The sequence below is a fragment of the Cyrtonyx montezumae genome, unplaced genomic scaffold, assembly GCF_038088225.1.
Source record: "Cyrtonyx montezumae isolate F1298 unplaced genomic scaffold, pur_monq_1.0 scaffold_4, whole genome shotgun sequence".
Taxonomy (NCBI): Eukaryota; Metazoa; Chordata; class Aves; order Galliformes; family Odontophoridae; genus Cyrtonyx; species Cyrtonyx montezumae.
In genome coordinates this window covers 16726698-16742552 of record NW_027072045.1, presented here as the reverse complement: position 1 = coordinate 16742552, position 15855 = coordinate 16726698, and the positions used below count along the sequence as shown (strand labels likewise).

Here is a 15855-nt window from a genome sequence, read left to right as displayed (position 1 = left end):
CCCACTCCTCAACAGATTTTAGGTGGTATGTTCATTAAAGGGTATGAGCTGCGTTGTTGTGATTGGCACTTGTCTCTCATAGCACTTCCCAAACAGACCTTCTAAGAACTCCTGCTGAGGATGTTTGCCATCAGGTTTCGAACCCTATTTCTTTTGCTTGCACACATTATTTCCCAGGTCTAACATGAAGGTTTTCAACTGGCTGCAATTTTCTCCTTATAACCATTTGCACTCTTAACAGGAGGAGCTACTTCGAAATCCCTGTAGTCTATACACCAACATTTGCTTGCCATTTAAACTCAAAGCGAGACAGAAATAACCATAAATTTACAGTACCCTTACAATTTGCATTGCTTTCCTCAAAGGTGATAGCATCTCTCTCCCCTCCTGCCTCCTCTCAGTTATCAGCCTTCCCCTTTTCAGAGCAGAACACATTAACTCCAAACCAGTCGTCAACATACTTTTTGTCTTGCACTGAGCACTGTTCATCTGCAGCTTTCCCTGGTCACCTGGGGAGGCACAGGCAGAATGAAAAACCCCTCCCTATGCTCCAGGGCACCATTCCCCATGCCTGCTGCTGAGGGGCAGCTAGAGGCACATGCACCCCCCCGCTGCCACCATCCTCAACAACTGCAGCTGCAGTGTTACTGCTCCTCTGCAGTGAATGAGGTAAGGGAAAAAGCCCGTGTGTGTGTACCCATAAATACACATGTATGGACACACACAGCACGATGCTTAATGAGGAAGTTCAGGGTAGAAAAGACAGGAGAAGCTCCTTGCAGACAATTTCCTCATTCACAATCAGTGCCAACACAGCTCTTGAACTTTGGACGTGCGATGTATGGATAAATGTTAGTTTTCAAACAGTTACATACAGCAGAAGAGTCTCGCCAAATTATTTCTGAGTACTGAAGTCTTACTATATGTATCGTCTTGAAAAAAAGTAAGATTTTCAAATTCTTTAGCTGCAGCATTTGTCTTTACACTGATTACACTTCATAAAATGCAGAACAGAAAGCTAAACTTGCTTTTTTGTTTGTTTCTGGTAACAACCTAGATAGGCAAAACCTTCAGAAATGGTTTTCTTTGTAATAACGCTCCCCCAAAGCCGAAGGAATTTCACCTTCCGTCTTCCTACAGATTTACTCTCCTGCCCTCTAGCGATCATCTGTGTTCACAGCGTCCGTTCAAGTCTGGTTCTGGAAACTCCTGCCACACAAACTCCTACTGAAAAAGAACTACTGATTACTGCAAGGAAGTTGCTTATCACGCTGCTACCAATACAGTAACCTGAAAGATCCAAGATTTCAGGCTACTCTTCATTTTACAGAAGCAATTCAAGGCCATTTTCTTCCAGCTCAGGACCAGATAATGGAGTTTTAAATGCATAATAAAACCAGATGGAAGCTTCAGCATACTAAAACATCTGTGCTGCCAGCTAAAGCAGTTAGTTAGCTATACACCAAACTACAACTTCCCATGGGATTTACAGGTGTTTGTCCACACATCTCTAATGCAATCAACTTCCCCTCTGCTAATGTCGTTTGTTATATTAACTTGCATGCTAACATTCAAAACAATGGGTTGACACACTACATCTGTAATTACTCATGCTACCAGAAAACTGGTGAATTAAGTTTATTTAGTGTTAAATGAAAATGGAATGTTATACAGTACATGTAAAGACACTTCAGGATGAGTAAAGCAGAACTAATTGCACACGAGATTAAAGATTCACCTCAACAGTCAATATTATCAAATCATTACAGCTTCCATCTTCAGAGTGCAAGGTATGTCATGCAAAAAAAAAAAAAAGCTCAAAAAATCCCCAAACAGACAAAACCAGTGTTGTGGTACCACTTAAATCTATCATACCACGATACTGTACAAGACATCAGGAGATCATTCATAGAGAATGAAGCATTTTAGCAATAACAAAGAAGTTTTAAACATACTTAACAGGTTTTGCATGAACACCAATTCCAGAGTTACTACACCAAAGGAACAGGCAACATGCTGGGAGAAGTACCTAAAAATCAAAGCCTGTTTTATTCATAGCCAATATTACTTTCTGAAAGAGTTAAGTTATGCAATCTTATTACTCAATTCCCCACATAACTGGGTAAGGTTCAATACATTTTTACATAGAGCATAATCACATAACCACCACATCAGCAAGACACTTCCATTATCTTGACCAGTTACTACATTTAACCATGGTATGATAACATGGCCAGCAACCAAATTGTCTTCTGGGACACTGCGCTGTATGTAGAAATATAAAACAACTCAAATATACTCATAACTACTTTAAACTCAAACGACCTCTCATTTGTATTTACATATTTTTTGAAATACGCAGGCAAAAATCGCAGATGGGAGTGAAGTAGACTACACATGAAAGCTACAAGAGGGCTGACCAACCCGATCAGCGCATTCAATAACCCTGAACGTGACTTGGCACGGGGCGATACCTTTGGCACTCCTCTCCCACACCAGTGGCCTCAGCAGGGTGCTGTGGGCAGCTGCCACCGTGGGAGAACTGCCCGTCCCACTTCCACACTGCTGGTTCAGCAGCCTGAGCACAAGGGCCCTGAGCTGTGCACCCCGATCAGCTCCTCTCAGCCACAAGCACTGCAGGTAAGCACGCTGCTAGGCGAGCAGCTTCAACATTAACATGGAAGGAACGCAAGAGATGACGGGATGGCTTCAACATTTCCACCTCACAATACTCACATCCTGAGGGCACCAACAAGGAGATGAACCGACCAGGAATAATCATAAGGAGGCCAAGCTGCCTGCCCTTGCATTAGGAATGAAACTTCCTGGCTTAAATGGAAGCAAGACAAACTCAAGACAGACCTCCTTGAGGTTAATTTGCCAACTACATTCGAGGAAAATAATTTATTAAAACTAACTTGCAAGGTCTACTAGGCCTTGAACTGAGGATACAAGTTAACTATAAGCTACAGTTAAATAAAAACCTTTTAAAAGACAATTTACAGAAATAAAAATACGAGACTCTAGTAAAGAGGTGGAAAAACACGCATTCATTTGGAATATTTTCATAGCCTATCATTCTCAGGAATGTATATTTCATAAATAAAACTACAGAACAAAAACTTGAATATTCAGTCTAAAGACGGCTATTTCTAAACCTCTTCAGATAAAATTTGTTTTCTCCCTCCAAAATGAGTGATAAACCCTGAAAAATTTGGCTTTTCAAATCTACTGCGCATGAGCAAACTGAAGAGCAAACCAACATCTGGAAAAAAACATTTTGTACAAGGTTGCAGTTCTAAAACACTTATATTACAAAGCAATGTAAATAAATACCAAGCTAGTACAAAAGCTCTTATTTACAGTTTTACAAATGAAAACATTTTCAGTGTAAATGCAGTGTTTTAAAGAACATGATATTAGTAAAGTGATTTCCTTTATAGAACATTATAATTTCTGTTAAATTTCAATGCAGTATTGTATAAAACCATTGTTTCAAGTTATTTTTTTGTTTATAATTTAGTACAGGCAAACGGCAGTTTACGTCTGGAATGGTATCTGTTAAAGTGCTGAAAAAGAGGACAATTCTGAAATTTTAGAAAAACGTACTATACATTATTAAAGCTTTATCAAGTCAAAAATGGCAGCTTTTATTCACATTTGCTACCACAACACCTGCGGATGGAAGGTTTTTTTTCCAACAACTCATAGCAGTTAAGAGGATGGCAGCCATTGGTATCTTCGCATTCGAGTCCGATGGTTTCTCACACGTAATTTGTGTTAAGCTTCAGTGGTGGATTCAGGTTTCATGATCTGGTAAGTAATCAAGTATTCTGGATATGCCTGAAAGAGTGACACGTTCTTTATTAAGATTACATTTTCTGGATAAATAATGCTTGCCAGAGAGGAAATAAATACATTTATGTCAAAGAAAAAGAAGACAAAACGTCAAATGTCGGAATGCTTTGAGTATTCAGGCAACAAGGAGGAAATTCATGTTCAGTCACAGCTGGAGTTTTTTAAGACAAAAGCTACTCCTAGCACATGGAGTATAAGGTGAAAAAAAACAACAAAACAGGAAAGAAGTCTGAAAATCCAAACCAAAAAAGCAACTTACCTGCTCCCCTCTGTAAATGACATATTCTGCCAATGCCAGTCCATTTACACTGGGCCGCCCAGTAACTGAGTGATGTCCAGGGGGAGAATGGGCCATTTTCATAGCACTGAACTGCAGGAAAGACTTGCCCAGTGTTACACGACAGAACAGCAACTGCCTGCATCAAAAGGGAAAAAAGGATCGTGGCTACAGAACCTTGCACAGCGCTAGAAAGACCATCTTTCTAATTTTAAACTGTTGCTTGACAACTGTGGATCTTTACAGACACTTCAGACTCTGTAAGTTTGCAAAATTCTGAAATTTTGTTTGGAAGGACAAAAAAAAATTTGGCATGTTTGGAAAAACTCTTCAGTCTGAGAAAAAGATTGGTATTAGTAGTAAAAAAAACAAACTCAAACTTTATTACTGGAAACAATATGCTTAACAAAGTACTCAAGATTTTTCACTAAGCTTTCCCTCTCCTCCCCTCTACCATCTTAATTTTCTGTGGGTCCCCACTCCCAAATTATTCATGCTAACATCATAGTTCACTTGTGCTCTAACATTACATTTCCACCTAACAATCTGCACTAGACTCTGTCATCCTCTAGAACTCTAGAGCATTTTTTTTTTATTTGAGATTACCAGAAAATGGTAACAGTATAAAGTGAAAATGGGCACAGAATCAAGGATTTAAGAGCCTAGGGAGTGGCAGAGATTGCATAAATTCATGTCTCTATTTTAAAGTCTGAAGCAGCAGCAACATGGCAGAGATGAACTATTACAAAGAGCATTCTCCTCAGTACAGCACCTGACTATCACTGAGTTTTTCCTGTTTCTCTAGCAGGCAATCAAGTGGATGGCACACTGACACTGCTGCATTTTTCACACAAGCACCTAGCAGATCCTCCTTGCTCTCTACCTAACTCTGATTTTTACAGTGAGTTAAGGGCAAAGGCTTGGTTTTATACACTGAAGGTGGCTCAAGGTTCTGTAATACAAATATCAAAGTTCTTTGATCATCTCTGCTAGGCTCATTGTATAGCAAGTGCTGAGAAGGCCTGGTTATGGAGGAAATCTTTTCTCACTGGATCTGCTGACTTACATGTTTTGTTGTAGACCACCAAATGAAAATCAGATTCTTTTTTGAAAAAGATCTTAACTTACCTGTGGCAAACATAACAAGATCTATCTTTGTGAATTGGACATCCAGTGCCACCTCCAATCCCATACACATATTGATTGCTTTTGGAAGAATTTTCAGCAAAATAAATCCCAGCTCCAAACATGCCACCTATATAAGCATGTCTCTCATCAAAGCCTTTGTGAATGATTGCATTCACAAATGGGGAACCTAAGAGAAGGGAAATAAAATATTTGAAGTACAGCATATAGAAATTTGTAACAATTTTACTATCATCCCCCAACTTTTTCGTTTTTCGTATACCACTTCTGCACACACACACAAAGAAATGAACCTCCAGAAATCCTGAGCTCCAACTTACACGACCAGTTTGCCAAAGATTTTATGGAAGGGCTAGGAGCTGAAAGGTGGCAGTTTATCATATATGTACAAACAATATTAGCTCAAGCAACTCTTGCTATGAGAGAAGGCTCAGTGAATCTGCATTCCCTTCGGCATGGCTTCATGCCATAGATTCAGGACTACACTAATACACAAAGGCCATTCTCTTCTTAACAGTAAGTCACATTTTAAGTTAAAAAAAAATACACTCCAAACAAAACTGAGCAGCAACTGCCTAAAGCATTCCTGTCTCTCCAGCGTTCTTTTCACCATTTATTTACTTGCAACCAATGATCTCTGGATACTGAGATGCATGATGTTATCCACTCATTTTGAAAAAAAAAAAGTTTTCTTTTAGTAAGCTTTTATATGACAGAATGAATATGGGGGCATTTTTAGAGAACAGTTGTTCTAAGTGAACATGACATTTCAGTTACGTAAGGAGTTACGGTGAAAATAATCACAAGACTTTAAAGAAAGGCCACTCCATCAGGTGGCTGGTTCCCCTTATGCTGGTACAGACCACAGTCAAAAGACAGTATTTTGTTCTCTACCAGTCCTGGCAATCAATAACTACTGTGTTACTGAGACTTCCAAGAGTAACTTTGTGTTGGGAACTAAGAAGTTCTTTCACTATAAGGATGCACAGTAGATGTATTTAATTTGTCTATCAGGACAAACTGCATTACTGTACACAAGGCATCTTTCAACTAGCTCTGATGCGATAATTATAACCTTTATTGATTTATTCATCATTCCAGCAAAGGCTATAAGAACTAAATTACCAAATTAAACAAACAAACCCCAGAACTCACAGTAGAATAGCTTGATCCTTCATCACTTCCATCAAACAACCAATAAAACAGAATTAGTAACTGAATGAAGGATGAGGCATGTCCCTCAGACTCCATTCATTACAGCTAAAATGTTTTCACTTAGAATTTCAACGTCTCCTTTGGGAGGGACAAGGAGGTACAAGCTTCAGAAGAATCCAGTGCACTCCACGCAACGCCTTAATAAAGTATATAAAAAATCTAGTACATAAATCAAACAGAAACACTCTGCTAAAGAATACTGATGGTTAAATGAGAATCTAAGACATTCTAATATCTCACCATGAAACAGCATCCTTTCATTAGCATGGTTATGATTCTCTTCAGAGACCTCTTTCCTCCTGTGAGTGTATCTTTCCCATAGCTTTTTGTTGCAGACTTTCTGAATCTGAAACAGTAAAAATGTCACTTTCACTCCTAAACTGAAAACCTGTGTTTACCTGACATATTTTAACATACATTAGTTATACCACAATAATTTTAAATGCTCAAAGAATACTTAAAGAATATTTATTTTCATAAACTCAACGAAACACAAAAATTTCTATTTTATCCTCAACAAGTATTATTCCAGTTTAATATCGAGTAAATTGTAACTATATGTTTAATTAAGAATCAATTACTTTTAAACATCTTAAGCCTTCTTAATTTGCGTTTAGCAGGCCTAGTCACAATTACATCTCTGTATCCCTCCAAGAATAGATTGATAAAGCCACCTTTATAAAGAAGAGTCTTCATGGAAGACTTCTAGAATACTTGTCAAAGAAAGTAAGATACCCCAAGCAGAGGTACAATGAGCACTGATGAAGTCCTATGTGTAGACACTACATCCATTCTACTAGAGAAGTGTAGTATCAGGTTAGCATAAAATTTGCAGTTAAGAAATTAGCAACTTGTCATTTTAACCAAAGCAACCATTTCTTCAGGAGAAAATGACATTCTAACAAACTGACATTCTAACAAATTAATTAAAGGAAGGTTGTCTACTTCCTGTTATTTTAAGCTGCTTTGATTCTAAACCAAGTCATGCTAGGTCCCTTTACTTGCATGCCTCAGAAGTTTCGTTTTCACTTGCTTCCTGCTTTTCCCTGACATTTCCTCAACAGAAGTAATGTTTCCCATAAAACCTTCTATATTTTAGTTCAGACATTCTGCAATTTTCTGTGAGGTCCTTTTATGTCAAACTAATGTCAAAGTTAGGGATAATTTCAGCCAGAACACTGAAGGTGTTAACTGTAAGTCATGAAAACGTGACAGTTACCTTTAAAATGTTGTATCTATTGAAGACTCCACCAGCATGTCCTCCATCTCTATGCTCTCGGACAGTACTCTGCATCTGAAGATTGAGAATTTTGAGGAGGGTCACTTTTTTCACACTTCCAAATGACCAAATGAACTAATTCTGTTTTATGTGCTCAGTAATGCCAATGGTGTGGATGCACATAATCAGCTTTTATGATTTCAAGATTTTTTCTTTTAAACTGAATCTTGAGCAGCCTACGGGCTAGATTTCAAATGAGAAAGATTCTCTTTGTTCTGTTTGGACTTGTTTCTTCCTAACTTTGTCTTGTGTGATTACTATACTTTGGAAGGAAGTGACAAACGCGTGCCTTAACAGGCAGGCGACTGGTAGCACAGAATTTGTGTCGCATGCATGAGCTCTTCTATATTTTAGAGTTTTAAAAACATGACTAGCAATAACGTTACTAAGAAATGGTGTCAATCTCATGAGCACGGATTGCAACCATGGTATAACTAAGATGGAAACTTCCAGTATCCTTAACGCAAATTTCTCAGTCTGCTTAGAAACATAAATCACACTTAAATTGCCTAGCAATGCTCTTCTGGCCACATCTGTAGTGGAACTAACAAACACCAAGGAGCTACAAAGAAAGGCATACCTCCTCTTCTACTGACTGAAACTCCTTATCTTCAGAGGAAAGATCTATGAGAAGAGTTCCGCTACTGGAAGTATTGAGAGTCAGGTACGGGTTAAGTCCTGTGAATACAATGAAACACAACAGCAGTTTCAGAAGCTGCATTAAGACGGCCGATTCAAAATGATCACCAGTAACAGAGTTTTAAGGGACCCATTTTTTGAAAACTCATTTTACAGGAGGAAGGGTTTTGCCAAAAATAAGGTGGCAAACAGTGACAGTTATCTACGTTACCTCCAATGAGCAGCCTATGACATCCACAAAAAGGGAAGAGCCATCCTCAAATTACTTCACTGATTTCAAACAAACTAGAAAAATATTTCCTTCCATAACCCCTCCCCATACATTATTATGAAAAGATCACACATGCCATTGAAACACAGTAGCTGTGTTTGAATACAGATCAAAATCATTTTTATTTATCCGAGGATACTGATCATTCATTCTGTCCACAACAGCGAACATTTCAGACACACAAACCCATGAGCCTGCGCTTAGCTTGGTATTTCCAGTGTTCATGACCGGGCAACTACATGTGAGCTGCTGCCTGCTTGAGAGATCATTTTAACAGCAGAAAGGCATGCAACCTGTCCTTCTGCAGAGTCCCAGGTTCTGCAACTATGATAATGGCTCATAACAAATAATCAGTCTGAAGTGCTAACTCAGTAGGAACGTATTTACCAGAAAGAATGGAGAACAAAACTAAGACAGGCCAGGAAATAAAAAGGTCTGAGTGCAACACTGACTGCTTAGAGGAACCTTAGCCTTACTGCTTCAAATATGCCAAACTGAACATCTGAATGCTCATGCAGACTTCAACAATATCTGGCAAGGAACAATAAAGTAATTATTTTAAGAATATATGGACCTTTTGCTTGCCTTCCCAGACAATTAACAGGACCAAATTTAGGAGCCTGGTCACACATAACATCTTTGGAAAGGAATAGTTTGGAGAGCAGGGAAATCAGAAACTTCCCACAATCAAACACCTCATGATACTGATGTTCAACGGGAAGATGCTGATTGGGAACACTGAACTCTGACACGAAAACACCATAATAAAGCTTTTCTGTAAAAGCCTTTGAAATAATGGTAATACCGTGTTCAGGAAGAGCTACCAAAATAGCAGCACAAACATACTCTTAAGTGTAAGAGCACAAACGCAAGATAAAGAAAATTAAGAAAACCATTGACAGATGACACTGGTTGGGATAATCTGAAATATTAACGAAACAGATTCTATAAAAGCAGTATTACATAATAACTTGAAACAATATATACCTTGCTGTCCAGAAATCAGTCTTTCAACTCCTTTAATGATTTTGTGCCTATGGCCGTAAGCATTAATTCCAATCTCCTTCAATTCTTTGTGTCCCATTTCAACCAAAACATCCAATGTTATCTAGAATGGGAGACATATTTTTTGTACAGCAGCACAAACAGAACAGCACAGCTGTCAATGACAGCAGAAACATACATCACAACCACTGAGGCAAAAAGCGAGTAGGAAAATATACACGACTTAGTACATTATTCTTGTCCTCAGCTTTGACTCCACTATTTTCTCAAAACCTATGTTTTCAAATAAATATGCTATGAAACACACACCAAGCAACTGGCATTATTAGCAAGGATCATGTTTCTGACAGAGAAATCAACACAAATTACTGATCAGTATGTATTAATATTCATCATTTATACCACTGAAAGGAAATACAGCTAGACTCCCAAACTGGTACACTGTTGTTCACAGGTTCTACTTATATGAATGTAAATATTCATACATATAATACACATCTATATCAACATATATTAAAAAATTCCACAGGTACGAACCCTTCCTTCATTCCACTCCAAGTAGGAAACGCTGACTTAATTTAAATAAACCTAACTACACTATTCTAACCATTCAGCATTCACTTCCTTGCTTTCTAGCAAAGTACCTGGAAATAAGTGTTTTACTCACCTGTTCCCTCTCAAATATGTCAATGAGATGTTCAAGGCCAAGGTTCCGCACAAACTGATTTATGCTGAAATCTACACCTGAGACTAGATAGAAAGAAAAACCTCAGAAGAAACATTCATGAGCGTAGTACATAACAAAACAGACACATCTTACACTGAGTGGCAATGATGGGAGATAAAGAAATTCCTGGCCATGTGAAAATAGGAAATAAATACTGTGTCACTAACTAGTGACAACAATCAGTCTACCCTAAGACTGTGACATCTGTGGACATGTACGTGCACACAAAAGAAGTAGTTATTTTTGCCTCTATGACATAATCAACTACCTAATAGAAATGCATGTTCAAACAGCAAATACTTTGAGAACAAACACATTACAGAAGTAATCTGTTCAGGACATCTGATGCAACCTGTTGGAAACTGGGCAAGGTTAGTTGTAAAACACTGCCTGGGATGGAGAAAAATTTCACTTGGTTTCTCTTTTAAGACACAGTTCACCATTCTGAGACTACAGAGAAGAAAGGGAATCTTTGTAATATTTTCTCCTTACAGAGTATCTTGAAATCTTGTACTTTTAGATTTTTAGACTTCTGCTCTTCATTAATGCTAGCATGATGTAGTAACCTAATCCATTATGATTCATATGTTGTAAGTTACAGAAACTGTGTACATCTGTGGGAAACCTCACATGTATTCTATAAAACAGTAGAAACTGTTACACATTCATAATTGAGAAAACCTCACCTTCTTTTTTCTCTAGAACAGTAGCTCCCTCTGCACTGTTTGTACCAACAACGGATGGAAGTTCAGAAAAACTACCAGACAAATTGTCAAGACTACTTGCAGCAGACAGACTGGATGGACTGGATGGAACAGACGACAGGGGATCAGCTGTAGAACCTGCTGTCTGGGATACACTTATAACCTGAGGTTTGTAGCAAGACGGTAAGGCAGAAGGAGGCATTGCTGCTGTCAGTAACGCGCTGACATCATCTGCCTAAAGATCAGAAAACAATTTATTAAAGCAGAGGAACATTTTACAGGAACATTTACAGAGTTGTTTATCCTAAAAACACTCTCATTATTCCAGACTTATTCCTAAGTACACTGAAATCCAAACAAATGCATACTGAAAAACATACTTTACAATGTAGTTCACGAAGAGCCTTTTATGCTAATAGAACAGACAATTCTGTAAAATGTTCATAAATGCAAATATTAGTAAGAGAAAAAGTTTTGACTTTGATATTTCTTAAAAGCTTATGAGATAATTACATAAAATTAAGTTTGCAGGAAAAACTACCATAAGGTTCTATGGTTTTGTTTTTGTTTGTTTTTCAGATGTTAAGAAATAAAATTTACTCTGAGTAACTTTGAATTGTATTATAAAACTTGGGGGGGAGATACATCATGAAAACCTTAACTGCCAGATTGTTTCCCAAATTCATACTGCTATAAAGTTTGCTTATATTTGATTGATACAATTAGTTAAAATGTAGTATTGAATTAAGAGCACTAATTTATAAGCACAAATTTTTTTGGTCTTTTTTTTTTCCTTGCTCCATTTTGAAGCAATCCTCAAGCAAGAAAATATTTATAGGCTTAAAAATGCTCTACTGGCGTTGCATGTCAGACACATACAAACAAGAAAACCCAACTCTGCAGGAGTTGCCATATTAGTGCTCTTTTTAAAGAGTCATTTTGATATGAGCTGCTACAAGTAGAAGGTAAGAACAGATTTCCCAAGAACCCCAGCACTTACAGTGACCAGGTCTAAAGGTGTTTGTCCTTCCTGGTTTTTCAGAGTAGGATCAGCCCCATGTGCCAGCAACAAGGCACAAAGCTGTGTCCTTCCTTTCTGGGCTGCTTCATGCAAAGGTGTGAAAGCCCATTTGTCTGTAGCATTCACACATGCGTTATACTTTATAAGTAAAGCTGCCACATCTACATGCTGGAAAAATAAAATCATCCAGTGTATTCCAATGTACTACCAAATATTAAGTGAACTCACAAATACTGTTGATAACTTCTCTGTAACTCTCATTCTGAATTTCCGTAGAATGCATCTGCTTCACAATTACTATAAAATTAGGTTTTAAGATGACGTGTTTTCTTCCTGACCTATTTGCCTTTTACCAGTATATAATATTTCTTCTCAAAAAAAAAAAAAAACCAAACAACTACAACAGAATTCAAAATCCAGAAGAATATGAGGGAAAAGTGCTTGAATTCATGCTTCCAGTTTGGAAAGCAACCTAACAGCTTAGATTAAAGACTTGATCCAAGCACAGAGATCGTAAGCCACAAGCAACTAGTATCAACACAAGGAGATTTTGCTGATAAAATCACATTGGCACAGGTATGGAAATTAACGTTGCGAAAAGCTTTTGAGCTGCTGACTTTGCACTTGTTCACAATCAGAAAACTGAGCTCTGTCAATTCATACCGTTGTTTTACAAATTCAAAGAAGTTCTCACATATGACAATAAGCTTATTATGACTGAATTACTTTACCTTTTTACAAATAAGATTACATTACAACTCAACAGCAAAAGCTTTCTAAAGAGCATTGACTCATAAAGCTGCCATCAAAAGGCATTGCTTATTTTTTTCAGTAATAAAATATCCTAGAAGTCTGACATATTTACCCCATAAGATGCAGCATTATGCAGAGGAATCAAACCTCCTTTATCCTGAGCGTTCACATCTGCTCCATGTTGTAACAGGTATTCTGCAACCTCCAAATTATTGTAACCAGCTGGAAGGGTGCAAAAGGACAGAATAAACACAACATACCTTTAAAGACTACTTCAACAAGCTGCAGAGAACAATAATTTACTTAAATAACTTCCAAGTTAATATGCCCCTTTCAGGGAAGGCAGTGCATTATCTGTTACAGAATACTGCCTCATCCCACTTAAGGCTAAACGATTTTAAAACATCTGTCAATATATGCCCAATAAAAGAGCCTCTTGGACTAGACAGAACAGGAAATTGAAGTTGAACAGTTTAGAAGAGTGAAGAAACAGACTAATGTGCATAGAATACTTAATCACAGACTTCAGCTTGAGGCTAAAATAAAACTTAGACACAGTAAATACAGCTACAACTACTACCAACCCTGAACAGTTTTATAAAACACTGACCTGCTAAATGTAGTGGTGTTGAATGCCGTCCTTGAGTGTCCCGACAGTTGACGTTGTCAGGTGAACACAGCTTTTTAACCCGGGCCAAACAACCTTTCTTAGCAGCATCTAGTAGAGCTGCATCTCCTCTAAGTAGGTCTTGAATATCAGTATCACCATCTTTAACAAGGTCTAAAGGAGTATTTCCATCTCTATTTTTCTTTGTGGGGTCAGCTCCATGCTGTGCATACAAAAAACAGGTGTTAAGTATGCACATATGCAGAATAAATATTGTGCATCTTAGGAATCTCCCACCTTACTAAGCAAATACTTTTACACACTCTTGACTCCTTGGAGAGAGACTTCCACTAACTATGAGAAAGGACAATACATTTACCAATAGTTGTCCTTCAACTGAAAATGTTTACCTACACTCATTTAGAAACCACACACCAATTTCTCCAAGAAGTACAATCACATTTCAGGCTGAATAAGAAAAAAAAAAAGTAATCTCCCTCAAGCATACATAATACCTGCAATAGGAGTTTGCAAATCTCATATTTTCCTTTTGCTGCAGCTTCATGTAAGGGAGTAAACTTCCACAAGTCAGCTACATTGACAACTGCACCATGTTTAACAAGCAGCTCTGCAACCTCATAGTGACCGTATGAGCAAGCGTTATGTAAAGGAACAAGTCCCCTGAAAAATAATTAATAAAAAACTTATCTTAAAAAAACCCAAAAAACTAGAATCTCTTTTCACAAACAGATATGAACCTAAAACACAACACACCTTAAACAATCAAACCTTCACAAAAACTCTTTTAAGAAAATAACATTTTCCATAGTATTCTAATGCAGTAGGAATACCTGCTACCAAAGTGGTATAAATGCCATTAGCATCAAATAAAAGTAAAAATACAATTAAAAAAAATTGACACTAGTCTCAAGTGCTGTGAAGTGTTTTTTCTGGATATTCTAACAGTTTCATTGTAACAGAAGCACTCGTGAAAATAAATGACTGATTGAAGAAAGATGGGATGCATATCAGCTATCAAAACCCAAAAGCTCACAAACATAACAAGTTACAACTGCCAAGAAAACACACAATAAACTTGAATACATACCCCTTATCTTTTGCATGCACATCAGCTCCGTGCTGAAGTAGGTATTCAACAACAGACACCCTATTGTATCCAGCTGCAAAGTGAAGTGGTGTAGACTGACGCCCTTCAATATCTCTGCAGTTCACACTCTGAACCGTACACAGTTTCTGTAAAACCCAACAGACAAAACATGCATCACTATATATAGTGCAGAAACACATTAAATTTAGTCATAAAATGATGTTATACACTCTCAATTTTGGAAAATCTTTTTTTTTCCAGGTTAAAAGCTGACTTTTATACAGAAATTATACTTTTCATAGGTTGTATCTGCTGAAAATATGATTATCTTCTCTTCCCAATCTCACATATGTGACTTACATACAGTTTTTATGTGAGAACTGAATATAAATTTAGGAGGTGGTGAACATCAGATTTTGTTATCTGTAGTTCTTGCACAATAGAAAGGCTTTAGCATGAATCATAACTTTAAACAAAGCAGTGAAAACAGCTGTTCATTTGTTTGTTACGAAAAATGAGTCTGGCATGCAATTCCCAGTTATTTTTAGGACAAGTTTGAGCTTACTTTTACAGTGTCCACATCTCCAGCCTTTGCAGCCTCCAACAGTTGTCGATCTGCATCTGAATTACCTAGAGGAATACCCTCTGCAAAATAAATGAGATTGTATCACAGATAATTAACTGTACATGGTTCAAATAATTTAGGATAGGAAATTTCTGTATTTCAAGAATTTAAAAGGAATTCAAGGATTTAATTGAAAAAACTATTAAATTATAGGTAGGTTTTGTATTTCCTTATTATGTACAGCTGTAGCTATTAGCTCCATAAGTGTTTAAACAGTTGCCTGTGGGAACATGATTCTTACCAATCTTAGAGTGTTGTGAAACCAATCAAATATTCAGTTTCAGAATCAGACTTATCTGAAGAAACTTATGCAGACAGTATCTAAACCTTACTTGTTAAAATCTACACAGCCTGTTGCCTCTGCTAACAAATGCACAGCAACCCTTTATTTTTTTAATTTTTAAAGTCATCTTCTGCTTACAAGATTGTACCCTCTGTACATCAGAGCTTTTACAAAATGATCCCAGGTGGCAATATCATTGAACATTTTAAGCAGCTCTGACAATCTACATAACAATACTACAGAGTTAACCACACCTGTAAGCATGACTTTTCCATGTGCATGTGGTTTTGGAACAGAAGAATGGAATAACTCAAGACAGTTTTTATATTTTATTACA

General features: G+C 37.3%; 1 protein-coding gene across 2 annotated transcripts in view; it reads right to left on the bottom strand.

Moving 5' to 3' along the window:
* The window catches only part of TNKS2 (tankyrase 2), a 71776-nt gene that overhangs the window by 42815 nt on the left and 13106 nt on the right, over positions 1-15855 (bottom strand). The window contains exons 13-27 of one of the 2 annotated variants that reach the window (XR_010622770.1): positions 15176-15255; positions 14611-14756; positions 14018-14183; positions 13506-13725; positions 13008-13117; positions 12122-12310; positions 11104-11356; positions 10358-10440; positions 9673-9793; positions 8356-8453; positions 7716-7790; positions 6737-6842; positions 5264-5450; positions 4118-4274; positions 2310-3843 (exon numbers count right to left, since the gene is read on the bottom strand). Coding sequence is in view for 1 of the 2 variants with exons in the window: in XM_065746154.1 (XP_065602226.1) it covers positions 3781-3843; positions 4118-4274; positions 5264-5450; positions 6737-6842; positions 7716-7790; positions 8356-8453; positions 9673-9793; positions 10358-10440; positions 11104-11356; positions 12122-12310; positions 13008-13117; positions 13506-13725; positions 14018-14183; positions 14611-14756; positions 15176-15255 (2054 nt within the window). In the remaining variant the exon portion in view is untranslated. Of the gene's footprint in view, positions 1-1623; positions 3844-4117; positions 4275-5263; positions 5451-6736; positions 6843-7715; positions 7791-8355; positions 8454-9672; positions 9794-10357; positions 10441-11103; positions 11357-12121; positions 12311-13007; positions 13118-13505; positions 13726-14017; positions 14184-14610; positions 14757-15175; positions 15256-15855 lie in introns of those variants that run through there. The other variant, XM_065746154.1, reaches the window with a different exon arrangement.